Source organism: Pipistrellus hanaki (genome assembly GCF_964339955.1).
Source record: "Pipistrellus hanaki genome assembly, chromosome: 1".
NCBI classification, from domain to species: Eukaryota; Metazoa; Chordata; class Mammalia; order Chiroptera; family Vespertilionidae; genus Pipistrellus; species Pipistrellus hanaki.
This window is the reverse complement of record NC_140503.1, coordinates 96,563,514-96,578,027: the sequence shown is the minus strand read 5'-3', so window position 1 is coordinate 96,578,027 and position 14,514 is coordinate 96,563,514. Positions and strand designations below refer to the sequence as shown.

The following is a 14,514-nucleotide window of genomic DNA, read 5'->3' as shown; positions in this document are numbered from 1 at the left end:
ACCCGGGTTTCAGACTAGATCCCCAGTAGGGGGCTTTCAAGGGACAGCTGATCATTGATTCTCTCTCATCATTGATATTCCTATCTCTCTTCTCTCCCTTCCTCTCTGAAATCAATAAACATATATATACTTCTAATATATATATATATATATATATATATATATATATATACACACACACATACACACACACACACACACACACACACACACACACATATACTAGAGGTACTGTGCACAAAATTCATGCATGAGTAGGGTTTCTAGGCCTGGCCGGCAATCAGGGCTAATCAGAGCCTTCCTTCTCCCAGCTGCTGGCTGCCAGCTACTGGCTGGGGCCTTCCTTCATTCTGTGCCACCCCTGGGTGGTCAGTGCATGTCATAGTGGGCAGTCAAACTCCTAATCGGTCAAACTCCTGAGGGGACAATTTGCCTATTAAACTTTTATTATATAGGAGATATATCTATATCTATATCTATCTATCTATCTATATATATATATATATATATATATATATATATATATATATATATTTTAAGAGCTATTATATCATAAGGGGCCTCATCTATCTTGGGCCTTTGTTGCTATAAGACAAAGTACCTATTTCAGAAAGGAACATGTGTTATTTTAAAACAATTGAGAAGTAGGGCTGGACTAACTTATGTATTATTGCAATGCAGTCTTTTCTTTTTCCCAAATGAATGATCTGGTATATTTCTCTGCTTATAATGATGCAAGAGCAATGTCCAAAAAACAGGTGGCAAGTGGTGATATGCGGGTATATATGTAAGACATATTTGGAAAATAGTGTCTTACACTAAATGGTGAATGTAATGTCTCATTGAAAACTATTTGGGCCAAAACTCAACAACCCTAGAGAGAGAAACTACTAGGACACTGTGAGCTCTTCTTTTGCAGAGATAAACAAAACAGACTAGTGGTTGGCTCACACAACTTTTTATTGTTTGTCTTCTTAACACAATGTGGACCAGTAGTTTTATTGCTAGCTTTATCCAGTGGCCAGATAAGTTTCTATTGAATGAGTACAAAAAATGTTTTTCATAAATGTTAAAGACACACTTTAAAATTAAATACCCATTGTATTTTGAAGTTATTTATTACATGTTCTGACAAGCTGATATCTTTTTAAAGTATGATACTTCGTAAAACACTGTGTAATACGAAATGAGAATTCTCGTGATCTGTCTGCAATGTATTAAGATATGCCCTCCCATACTAAAGGAATCTAGAATAGGCTAACTGGTATGACTTTCTTTTGTAAATTTATTTTTCAATTACAGTTGAATACAATATTAATTTGTTTCAGCTGTACAACAGGTGATTAAACTTTTATATGCCTTACAAAGTGATTTTCACTGACTCCTAAGGGCCACATACTGTAGATTGTGGTCCTTTTACCTGGTGTTGCTCACACCAATAGGATGAGACAGTATTTGATAAAGCAAGTCAGAGAATGGAGGATTAACTATGATATTTTCTCCCTGAATTGGGGGAATTAGGAAAGTCTTATAGGCTGGGGATAGGGAAGATAGGCGGGTTTAGGTTCCTGAGGAAGGGTAGAGAATTTTCAGATTGCAAAACATCATGTACAGTTCTTAAATGTTCTTGGAACACACCTAGCTATACATCGCAAAGTATGTTAATTTTAATGTTGAATCTCCACCCATGTTCATGATTTTTAGTATGCTAATGAAGAAAAGTTTGTCCAAAGTTCTCTTGCACCTGAACAGTTTTGCTCAGTGGTTGTGAAACTGGTGGGCTGCCTGCCACTCCTTGAGCCAATTTAGCAGAAACAGGGTTGAATCATATATGAGCATTTATTCCAGTAATGCCTGCAGTATGGGAGCGCAGCAGGTCATCCACAGAAATCTGCTCTCCACCCCTGTAAGCCATCTGCATATCTGAGGTACAAAGACAAAGATTGCATGGTGAAATAAGCAAAAGGATTAAGAATAGTATGCAAAATGGGTATAATGGTTACAGTTTATAGACAGTGTGGGCTGGGGTTTGCAAATGGCTGGTGCCTCTGGTTTCTGCAACATGGTTGTTAATCTTTCCATTCATAATAGGCAACTCCCAGATGGGGAGTATGGGCCGCATTTCCAGGTGAGCTCCCAGGTCCTTCAGCAATTCCCAGTCAGGTTAGAATGTGCTTTCTTTAATCAGAACAAAACAATCCTTTTCCTGTCTGACACATTTCATTTAGCAAAACACCCTTTAGGTCCAATCATGTCATCATTCTTTTTTATAGCTAAGTAATAATCCATTGTACATATGTCCCACTTCTTTATCCATATTGGTGGGCATTTGGGTTGCATTCATATCTTGGCTACTGTAAACAATATATATATATATATATATATATATATATATATATATATATATATATATATAAACACTAAGTGATTGTCCAAATCACTTTGTAAAACACTGTGTAATACGATCAATCATCACCAGGGGCAGACATTCTGACCGGTAATTATGACGTGCACTGACCACCAATCTGCTTTACCCTTCCCCATAAGCCAGCTACTTATATTGGGTGGAAGGACAGAGATTATGTGGGAAAGTAGGAATTACATGGTATGTGGACTGGAGGGGAGGGTACAGAGGGTGGGTGCCTCCAGGACCAGATTGTTTTAGCCAGAGGTTATAAATCTTCCCATAATGATAGTCAGTTCTCAGAAAAGGAGGATGGACTGCATTTTGATGTTAGCTCACATGTTCCAGGGCATAAAACTCTCAGCCAGGTTAAAATGTGCTTTCTCTAATCAGAACAGAACAAACATGGTTAATAGAGCATGATTAATTCTATTTAATAAAAGTAATATGCAAATTGACTATCACTCCAAGACACAAGATGGCCACCCCCGTGTGTTCAAACATGGCTGCCCCATGTGAACACAAGATAGCTGCCACAAGATGGTCTTCAGGGGAAGGCAGTTGTGAGCAGTTAGGGGTGACCAGGCCCGCAGAGGAGGGCAGTTGGGGAGGGGACCAGGCCTGCAATGTAGGACAGTTGGAAGGGGAGGACCCGGCCTAAAGGGGAGGACAGTTGGAGGGAGAGGGGCCAAGGCCTACAGGGGTGGACAGTTGTGGAGGAGCCAGGCCTGCAGAGAAGGGAAGTTAGGAGTGACCAGGCCTGCAGGGATGGGCAGTTAGGGGTGATTGGGCCAGCATGGGAGGGCAGTTAGGGTCAATCGGGCCGGCCAGGGAGCAGTTAGATGTCGAACAGGCTGGCAGGAGGTGGTTAGGGGGTGATCAGGATTGTAGGCAAAAGTGGTTAGGGGCAATCAGGCAGAAGCAGGCAAGCAGTTGGGAGCCAGTCCTGGATTATGAGAGGGATGTCTGACTGCCCATTTAAACGGACAGTCAGACATCCCTCAAGGGGTCACAGATTGGAGAGGATGTAGATAATACACATAAAGTACTAAGCTTGTAGACAGTCATTATTACTATCATTCAGTACAGGACTACCCGTTCTGAAGACTGCACTATAACACTTAATTCCTAACCAGTCACCTTCCCATTAATCCTCCTTTACACATAGTAAGCCTGGTTATGAAAGTGTGTATATTTTAAATTGTATTATTTGCTTTCTTTTTTCAGATCTGTAAGAGCAAAGCTAAAGAATCTCAGCAGTATTATCACAGCTTAGCTGTTCGGCAGAGTCTGGCCGTCCATTTTAATATCCAGCAGGACTGTGGTCATTTCCTTGCTGAAGTCCCTAAGCGTCTGCTTCCCTGGGAGGATCCTGATGCCCCTGAAGAGGAAGAGAATGAAATACAGGAGAATGAAGAAGAAATGAAAGAAGAAATTGGTGGGAAAAGCCCAGAGTCCTGCTTTGAAATAGAGTCATCCCAGAAAGAAAGCGAGGGAGTCATTAGCAAGAAGCAGAGAAGTCACGTTGTAGTCATCACCAGAGAAGTCCCCTATCTCACCGTGGCTGATTTTGTGCAGGACTCTCTAATCCAGCATGGGAAAAGCCCTGATTTGTATGAGAGGCAAGTGTGTTTGCTGCTGTTACAGCTGTGCTCCGGCCTTGAACACCTCAAACCCTACCACGTCACTCACTGCGATCTACGTCTGGAGAACCTGCTGCTTGTCCACTACCAGCTAGGGGGAACCACCCAGGGCCTTGGGCCTAAAGAACTTAATCCCACCTCATCTTGTCTCACAAGGCTTATAGTAAGCAACTTCTCTCAGGCCAAGCAGAAGAGCCACCTGGTGGATCCTGAGATCCTCCGTGACCAGTCCCGCCTTGCCCCAGAGATCATAACAGCCACCCAGTACAAAAAGTGTGATGAGTTCCAGACAGGGATCCTCATCTATGAGATGCTACACCTGCCCAACCCGTTTGATGAGAACCCAGAACTGAAGGAGAAGGAGTACACTCGAGCAGATCTGCCTCAAATCCCACTCCGCTCCCCTTATTCTTGGGGCCTTCAGCAGCTGGCCAGCTGCCTTCTGAACCCCAACCCTTCTGAGCGTATTCTCATTTCAGATGCTAGAGGTATCCTCCAGTGTCTGCTCTGGGGCCCCCGGGAAGATCTCTTCCAGGCTTTCACCACTGCCTCCAGCCCAGTGCAGAGGAATGCCCTGCTCCAAAACTGGCTGGACATCAAGCGAACATTGCTGATGATCAAGTTTGCTGAAAAGTCCCTGGATAGAGTGGGTGGGATCAGCCTTGAGGACTGGTTATGTGCTCAGTATTTGGCTTTTGCCACTCCAGATTCCCTCAGTTGTATTGTAAAAATCCTGCAACACCGTTAATGTATCCTGGTTGCTGCTTTTATTTTATCTTCTCCTTCTTCAAGTCACCCACACACTTTCACTTTCTAGTACACAGAATTCAAGGAAAGAAAAGAGACAAACTGTTCATTCCTGTCCACGAACAAAAGCATTTACTCAGAAGGTTATCCACAGCTTCAAATCAAGTGATAAGCTGAGTCTGTCTTAACTTCACAGAATTTCAACTGCACAAACATTCAGTTTATTTTCCATTGGAGCACTGTTCACCCTAATTATAACGCAAATGCAGATAAAAAATGAAAATGAACATTTTTGAAGGGACAGCTCCTTTGGTATAAACTCAGTGAGTTATATCCAGTTGCTCCATAATTCTGAATTTTACCTGTCTTTTTAACATCAAGTATTTATTCTCTCTAGCAGTAGGTAGATTTGGCCAATTCTTACTATCATGCACTAAGCTCTCACAGCATACTTTTCCCTCCATTACCAGGCAGAACTGCCATCCTTAGTGTCTACCCAATTTTGGTTCCTAGGACTATATTCTTTGTTCCAGTGGAGAGTAGAAGGACAAGGAGAGAACCCAGCCCTTGGATCATGGACCCATTTTCATTTCTATTATCAATAAGGAGGTATACTGCATGAAGGATGGCCCTAACAATTTCCCCTCTGCTGCTACTGCCTGATTCTCCTTCACCACTACTCTGCCCCCAGTTGCCAATGAAGTTGGGGTTTATTGGCCACCTGTGGTTTATTACAGAGCTGACCCACAGTGCTGTCACCCATTCCTCATCAGAGTGGAGTGCAGTTTAGATCTTGTAAAAAGAGCTGGCAATACAGAAGGAGATGATTTTTCTGCATGTGCAGTTCTCTAGGGACCATTGAAGAATAGAGTTTAAAGTACTGTTCTTTGATTACTGTCAAAGTTGACAGCCAGGGCTAGTGGTGCCCAAATTGTAGCTTTTTTTCTCAAGCATTAATTGGCCAGCTTCCTTCTATCAGTAACCAGTATTAACTAGTCTACCAAATACTATAGATAACTGCCCTGAATGAAACAGTTGTCAGTCCACCTACAAGATTTCCTTAGAGGGCATGGCACAGATGGCTATTATAATTGCCAGAGACAGGAGAAGGGAAGAAGGGAAGAAGGTCACAGATAAGACTGCTGCTGACCACCTCAGGATGCTGACCTTTTCTGGAGAGACTGCCTAACAGTTGCCCTGGCACATTGCTCCTTATGATTCTGAAATGGTTCTGGAGCACAGCTGACAGGGAATTTTTATTGCTGAGGGGTGTGGCTGAAAGCTGTTTACAGTATGTGAGGTCTATGCTCCTTTCCTATGGATAAATGTGCAATTTTTATATGTATTTTTTTAGCTGTGTATTACAGTATTTATGTTGCAACTTTATGTGAAGCAGAATCTATAGAAATCTTTCTCTTCTTCCCCTGGCACATATTTGCGCTACGAGACACCTTCCATGGGAGGGTGTGAGTGTGTGTATGCTTGTTTTATTCAAAACTAGAAGTATCTGTTTATTTCAGTCTTGCAATCCCAGAAGTCACTTGGACAATGTGTGCACATGCATGATAGAAGTAGAGAGGGGCCTGGCTTCTGGGAGAACAACCTGTGGCAGCCTTGATAGACATGTTCTCTGCATCCTGTCAGTGACAGAGCTTTTGGGACCCTCAACTCCTAGTGTAGGGTTTCTTAAAGTCAGTAATAGCTGTGCAGTATTAGATAGCACATTAGTGGCCTTTTAAAATTTATATTTTTAACATTTTTAACAGCCTTTCGTGATTCACCTATATCAAAGAGTATCAAGAACAGAAAAGAATGTATTTTATTGTTCTTCTTTTTCTCCTCCTCCTCCTCCTCCTTCTTTTAAGATAATGGGGCATGGAGCTCTATTTGTAGGCTGTCCATGTTCTCCTGCCAGCAGTACAGGACTCCAAAAGGAGAGAGCTAGGTGGCTCACAATGAGTGTTGCCTCCTCTAGTCAGAGTGCAGGGCTCTGCCCCCTAAAAATGGCCACAGAGAGGGCATGCCACTGCAGGCTAGCAGTCCACTCCTGTCCTGTGGCATGGCTGTGCTTTGCCTCATAGACTGGGGTTTGGTTCACTTAAGCATGGCCACATGCACATAACTCCTTGCCTAATTATACACTGACGTAGCAGCATGCCGACCACTGACCGTGTCAACCAGCACATTCCCTTCCCAGCCTCCCTCCCCCTAACCCCATTCCCTGAAAGTGTCCCATTGAGACACTTTCTCAATGTCACTCTTGTGCCTTGCCCATGTAAATTTTAATGTTGACTACTTAATGAGATTTCCTATTTAATGACAAAAGTCTCCTAGTTCCCCAACCTGTTCTCTAAGTATTTTTTCTTCTCTTTTCTTTTTCTTTCTGTTTTGACTTGGATCCAGTCTTCCTCATTTTAACTCTGTAGTACAATAAGCATGGACACCCTCTACCATTATAATATAACAATGGCACCCCTTTATATCAGATATTTAGTACTGTTTTTATATTCAGATTTGTTAAGTATAAAAGATAAATGCCAACTATCATAGAAGGGCCTCAGGCTTCTCAGAGACAAGGGGCTACATTAATTTTCTCTGAGTGATGGCAGAACAATGTGAGGGTGAAAAGGGAAGGTGGTGTTACAGGTTAGAACCAAACAGACTAAGTAACTTATGTCTGGGCAAAAAGTACTCAACATTGATCCTCAGAATATTTTTCCAAAATAATGTAATTCAGTTAATCTAGTATCTCAAATAATGCATTTCTATTTTAATTGTAATAGGAACTCTGAATTCATCAGAGAAAAGAAACCCTATTCTCAGACACAGACAGTACTAGTATGAGTTTGGGACTGTAACAAGTATAGCACTTTAAGTTTTTTAAGTACTTCAAGTCTTTAATAGTGATTGGATATTTACTTTCTTTTCTACTGAAGTCTGTACTATAGTTTCTTCCATTTATTTTGAGAGTTCAGACAATAAAGCTGCTATTGAAACTTTTCCTTAAGCCACATAAGCAAGAACAATCTCTCTGACACATTTGGGTGCTGGAGCAACAGGACAATGGCTGGAATAGCCAAGACCAAAACTGAATGTATAGCAGAGTGATAACCCAGTCCAGGAAGGAAGAGAAGCAGATGTCCCACAAAGGACTAGGACTACGAGAGATCTCCCATGCTAGTCTGAGAAGAGCCCCTTTGGTATATGCACAGTAATGCGATGCCCAGGCACTAGTTCATGAAGAATAACAGCAGGATGGGGAAAAGAGCAGTTGTAATATGTGGAATCAACACTGAAGAATCATGAGCCCTGGGTGTTTGTGCTCAGTGGTTAGAACATCAGCCTGCAGACCAAAGGGTCACAGGTTCAATTCCTGGTCAAGGGCATGTACCCCGGGGGTGTGTGCAGGAGGCAGCCAATCAATGTGTCTCTCTCTTCTCCCTTCCACTCTCTCTAAAAATCAATGGAAAAAATATCGTTGAGTGAGGGTTTAAAAAAAAAAAAAGAATCATGAATAGGTCCACCAATCCCTAGCTAAGTTAAAATTGGAAGGCAGGAGTATGGCCTTGGGTTTCAAGTTTTGCCCTCTGAAAATAAACTGGGTGAGGTATAGAAGGGGACACAAACTCTCACACTACTGATGTTAGGGACCTAAAAGTAAAATAGATTTGTTAGGATTTTAAGAGTCTGAGTAGCTTTTCATTGTAGATTTAAGTGAAGATCAGTTTTGTTTCCAAATTCAGAATAAGTTTGAGAGTTAAATCTCTAGAAATATTCATAAAATATCTGGGAGTAAAACTACCTAAAATTGTATTTCAGTTTTTAGTGTTACAGGATTCCTATAAAAGATCTTTGAAGCCTAGTAGGATATAGAAGGGTTGCGCTCATCTTCCCAAATTGGTATTAAGAATACTTTGGTGCTAGGAAGTAACCTGCAACTAGAATTTCCCTCTAGATTTTACCAGAAGTGATCTGGAGGGAAAAAAATACAGCTTAGTCTTAGAAATTGGAATGGGCTTATGATACTATACTATATCCCAAATTTTTCTAGATGTATAAATAAAGTATGAATGTACTTGGAGAGGGAAGAGGGGAACTTGACTCCCTAGGCTAAGTCTGACATGTTTTTATTCCCCTCACTAGTTGATAAAGGTTTGAAAATTCTGGCCCAGCCTAATGAGTGAACAGAGTGGCTGCCCACGAAACCGGGTTATTAGATTTACCTCATTGAAGTTCATATTCTCAAAGGCCCAAAGTGCTGTTCCAAGACAAATTCAAGTGCTGCTCTTCCTGAAGTCTGCACCAAGGTTAAGCTGTCCATTCTTACAGCAGCGCCAAAAGTGGGGATTCCATAAATGTGCCATAAAGGAAGCAAAAGAGCTGCAGTGCAGAGGCTACATAGAAATTGTACCAAAGATTTTTTGTTTTGGGTTTTTTTGTCCTGATGTTTCTGAAGTGATGAGGTTGAGTTATGGCATGCCATGGAAGGAGAATTCACATACATCAAAGGTATTTGGCTAATAAAGCACTCCATCCTCAAAGAATCTTTTTTACAAGTCCATGTTGAATGTTAGGGGGCAAAAAGAGGAAGGAGCTGATACAGAGGAAAGCATTGGGCAGCCTATGAAGTTCCTTAGTATTTAAGGAGGAGAAACTATTCCCTCTCCCCTTGTCATGACCTTGTCTTGCATGAACTTCAGCCTGGAAACATCATTCATATCCATGTGATACTGAGGCTGAGAGTTTTTTTTAAAGGAGATGGTAGTTCAATAGGCTGGTTTAAAAAACTCTTGAGAAGTTTATTAACATATTATAGCTTTTATAAACCTTCCTACAGAGGTGATTACCACTCATCATCACTGTTATTTAGTATTTTAAGTGCCCAGAATGTACAAGGTGCTATACAGCTGTTAAACACATCCTCTCTGCCGCTGTTTGAAATTAGAATACGTTTTTGCATCAGCCACCTAGGTGGACTGCAGGGGCCTGCATTCCGACATCCATGTTTTCTTTAAGAAACTTTCAGGGAATCAAAAAAGGTTGGAAACTTTTTAATCTAGCAGAAGTAGAGAGTCATATATTTTGCTATGAATATTATTGTATTATGAACAAGTCACTTTGCCCTAATGGTGTGTAGAAAGTGTATGTGTCTGTACCCATGATAACTTGAATGCTGAATGAGCCCTAGTCTTTAGGTTAGCATTTTTAAAAGATATACCACACTGCTTCAGAAAACTTACTCCAGATACCAGTCATTTATCCCTTCCCTTACCAAGTTTAAAGAGTGCTGTGTGTGGACACACTGGTTTGGGACTTTCTATTGATATGCATGGCATTTGTGTGCGACATCAGGGCAGAAGCAAGATGTCGTCTTTCACAGTAATTTGAATCATGACAGTCTGCATTCCAATCTTTTTCACCCCCCATTGCTCTGCCTATACTTTATATTTGAAAATGTTGTTTCTATTGCTCTTTCTTGAAGTCTCACCTTTCTACTTATTTTAGAATTGTATAAATCTACCACTGAAGGCCCCCTTCTGTCACCAGGTGGTGCTGCCCTTTGGTTTGCTGTGGTACTTGGCTGTGTTCTCTGTGACATCATGTTACTATGTAAATAAATTCATTTTAAAATATGCTAAAAACCAGAGTAGGACTCTGTGGGTCCTTTTATTGCTTCTCCCATTCTGACATGCTGGGAAGGATTTGATTGTGGACACAGTTATGTCTTCACCCCCTAGGATGCATGCCCTCTTGTATTTTATAATCGATGTTAATCTGGACCATAATTTTTGTTCATTCCCTTCCTAATCTGAGAAAACTAGTCCTGGGGGAAGAAAGTGACAGCCGCCTACTTTCCCCAGAGCTCAGAAGGCTGTAGCTTTGCTGTGTGAGATTGCTCCCTGGCGGCCAGTCACAGTACAGCCTTCCTGACCCCAGTAGAAATCTCCAAGCTGGGCAGACAGTATGAGCATGGTTAGGGCTTTGTAGAGTATCATCATCTGCTACAGAATTCACATGCCTTAAGGTATATGGTCTCATAGATTCTATATACAAAGGCAGACTAGCTAATTTTTATGTTTTTGTTGATTTTTATTTTTTTTAGAGAGAGAGGAAGGGAGAAAAAGAAACATCAGTTGGTTACCTCCTACACATTCCTCGACTAGGGACCTAACCCTTTTGGTGCTCAGGACAAAGCTCAACCAACGGAACCACATTGGCCAACAAGCTAATTAATGTAGCAGAGAGAAGACCACCTGGCTTAGGCAGGAAGAGTCAGCAGTTGGCAGTGGTAGCAATAGCTGCCATATGATTAAGAGGAGTATGGATGAAAGTGCAAACATCCAAACTCTAAATTTAGACCAGAATTTAGAGCTCTAAGCCCCTTCCACTGGGCACTGTGTCCAGCCCAGCATTTCTGATCTTCTCCACAAGCAAGCACTCTGGACTTTGCAGACATGCTATTTAAGGCATATTTCAGAAAAGTGATTACTAGACTCGAGTTCCGTGTTACTAAGTAAGCAAACCCATTTCAGTGTAGGCCTCTAAGCTTTCTCTGTATTGCCTGGGCCTGGGAGAAAAGGTTAGCAACAGACCCCAAGAGACAGCTCCCAGGGACACAGGCTCTGCCTGAGGTTCTCAGCCTGCTCTCTGGAAAGGAGCCTAGGGATCTGCCTTTCCTGAGGAAAGGAACAAAAGAGAAGCAGGCAGTCGTGGCTGAGAGGTCACAGAGATGGAGTGCACTAGGCATGGGTTGCTGTCTAATGCTCTGCTGGCATGGATGGCCAACCTGAAGCCCTGGAAAGATATGAGTCTGCACGATCGGATCTGTTCAGGTTTGCCCTAATCCAGTGATCGGCAAACCGTGTCTCACGAGCTACATGCGGCTCTCTGGCTCCTTGAGTGTGGTTCGGCGTAAGAACCACTTCTTCAAAATAGACTCTCCCAGGCCAAAAACCGACTTCTGCGCATGGGCCATGAAATTTCAATCTCCCTGTATGTGTGTGCACACACTTGATATTTTATGGAAGAGTCAGATTCAAGGCACCAAAGAGCCGCATGTGGCTCTTGAGCTGCAGTTTGTCGACCACTGCCCTTGTCAGACTGCAGAGAAATACACTTTGTATTCTTCCAATGGGGTCATTTTATTCTTTGGTATAACTAGAAAGCCTGGAGAGAAATTACCCTGTTTCCCATCCATCACTTCACCCAGCATGGAATACATTTCTGGGGATTCCATCCGTGGGTTCTCAACAAGATCACCCTTCTCTTTAACTCTGGATTGTCCAGAGGTGATGGATCACTGACATTTGGATAAGGTTTTTAGCTTCCATGTACCTGGCTTCTTTTAACCCAGGCCACGGAGAATGTAGATCTTTCCTACCTGGAATGAACTGGTAAGAGGAGTCCTCCGCAAGCCTGGGGTTGTGAGTGTGGACCATTTACTCCAGGAGCTCTTTGTCTGCCCTCCAAAGCCCAGAACATCTTCTTCCTTCTAAGTGAGCCTGTGTTCTGTGAGGGTAGGGATTTCATTAGTACCTTAAGAGCCAAGAACTGCATTTGGCAGGGCACAAGTTAAGAAGGGCTCAAGGCAATTACAGCTGAAACTTAAAAATTGAATTTTACACTGGGTGGAGAGCAGGAGAAAGTTGTCAACATCCAGTTCTCTCAAAGTTACAAACTTCCTGATGAAACAGGATGCCTGTGCACTGGAGACCTCAGATAACTCACCACATGCTCTGGAAGGTGCATGGAAATAACCAGAAGATAGTGCAGTGTTGGTCACCAGTCTTGTCTCGGCTTAAGAATCACAGTGGGCTTAGGAGAGGTGCTGGACTCCTGGGAAACCTATAAGGGGGTTGGAGGCTACCAGGGGCCCCAGGAGTAAAGGGACTCTGGATCTCTACCAAAGGGACAGACCTCTAAACTCTGTGGGTCTATCACTCACCAGCCCACACTTGAGCTGAAGTCCTGGAACTCAGAGACAGAGTTAAAACTGCAAAGCTCATGGCAGTTCCATCTTCCAATCCCTCTCACCCCAAATGCCTTTACTCCCTGCCCACACTCTAGCAGAGACCCAGGGGCATGTCTGAAACTACTCCAATCCTGCTGCCATAGTCTTTCCAGCCCCAGGCTGCCTGGGCCACTAATGCTACCTAATGCTGGGAACAGAACTCAACCTTGAAGCATCATGCTCTGCAGGCCTCCCTCCCTCAACACCTAGGGCTTGAAGTTGCTCAGCTTCTCCCTCAGACTCTTTCTCCTCAACCTCCCTGCACCTCAGCCTGCCCCAGAAGGTCAGGGTAGCCTTCTGAGTGAGTGCTAACAACGGTTAGTGCTCCTTTCGACCCAGCTCACTTCATCCTCACTAGCAACCTACAAGATGGCTCTATTCTGCCATTTTTTTTTACTGAAATAATCAGAGCCAGAGTTTGAATCCTATGAGAGCCAGAGTTTGAACCCTATATGACTTCTTCTCCATTACTCTCCACTCCATTCTGCAACCAATGTGTGGCAAGGACACTGGGAGTACTATAGGAGCTCAGGGGAGAGCAGAGAAGAGCTTCTTCCTAAGATAATTATAGAGCATTGAAGGAGAGGAAGCATTTCCTGCAGTGTGCTATCATTCTTAACTACCAATTGCTTGGAACCCATTGTTGGGCAAAGCCAGCAGAGTCCTGCCCCAACTCCAGAGGGTGCCAGCTGGAAGGGGAGCAAGGTGCAAAGGTTCCTGCCTGCTATGTGCCTGGGGAATGGTTTAAATAAATGAACTTTGGTCCCATCGGCTGGGCCAAACAACTATTTACCCTGCAGGCAAAGGCAAAGGCCTTTGGAAACCCACTCTGGGCCCAAAGATGCTCTATAGCCCTACAGATGCTGAAGCCTTGACACGTTAGGCAGGGTCAGAAAGGCCACCAGTGTGAACTACCCATATCCACTGCTTGCCTCCAGGAAGCCAGAAACCAGGTTTGAAGGAATTTTGAACAGATTTCTCAACTTCTGTGAACTCTATTAATCTATAGAATGGGGTCTTGTCTGCCATCTCCTCAACAGGTAGCCAGAAGGATGAATCAGTGGGGTAAAATTTGTGCAAATTTTTAGATTGCATTGTTAAAAAGCTGAACACACCCTATGCATTCAGAAAGAAGTTGGGGAAAGAAGAAAGCATTAGATGGTTCAGATAAAACTGAGAAGTTTTATCAAGCCCTAGAAGAGTGAAGGAAAAGTTGTTTTGAAGGGATGATGTTTGAAGGGCAAGGCCCTGCTGGCTCCACCTCCAGCATTTGCACCCATGATTCTGCCCACTCTGGAGACCTCCAACCAACTTCAGGTGAATTCTTTCTGCCTTGCACAGTGGACAAGAGTTCCAGCCTGAGCTCTTGGATGGGGGTCCCCTCCGAGTACTTGTGTCCTGGTGGCTCATCAGGGGTCTGTCTGAATAAGACATCAAGGGACACTCTGGAGGTCAAAGTCACCAGGCCCCAGAGAAAGGTCAATATTGAATGCGTTGAATTTCTGAGGGTGAAGGATTCTGTCTTCTCTAGAAAGCCAGCCAAGGAGAGCTTCTTATGAATCAGCTGAATTTTATCTTCACAACAATTCTGTGAGCTAGGTTCTAGAATTATCTCCATTTTACTGATGGGAAAACAAGCAAGACAGGTTTTGTGGGGTAGGCTTTCCCACATATAATACTATAGTCCTATATCAATTCTACAGATGAGG

At 43.0% G+C, this 14,514-nt stretch overlaps 1 protein-coding gene across 2 annotated transcripts in view; it reads left to right on the top strand.

The window, feature by feature from the left end:
- The window catches only part of PEAK1 (pseudopodium enriched atypical kinase 1), a 117,774-nt gene extending 107,333 nt beyond the window's left edge, over positions 1-10,441 (top strand). For both annotated transcript variants that reach the window (XM_084876569.1, XM_084876568.1), the window contains one exon: positions 3,632-10,441. In XM_084876569.1, the coding sequence (XP_084732695.1) occupies positions 3,632-4,795 (1,164 nt within the window). In that variant the 3' untranslated portion in view covers positions 4,796-10,441. The remainder of the gene's footprint in view (positions 1-3,631) is intronic.
- The last annotated feature ends 4,073 nt before the right edge of the window (positions 10,442-14,514 follow it).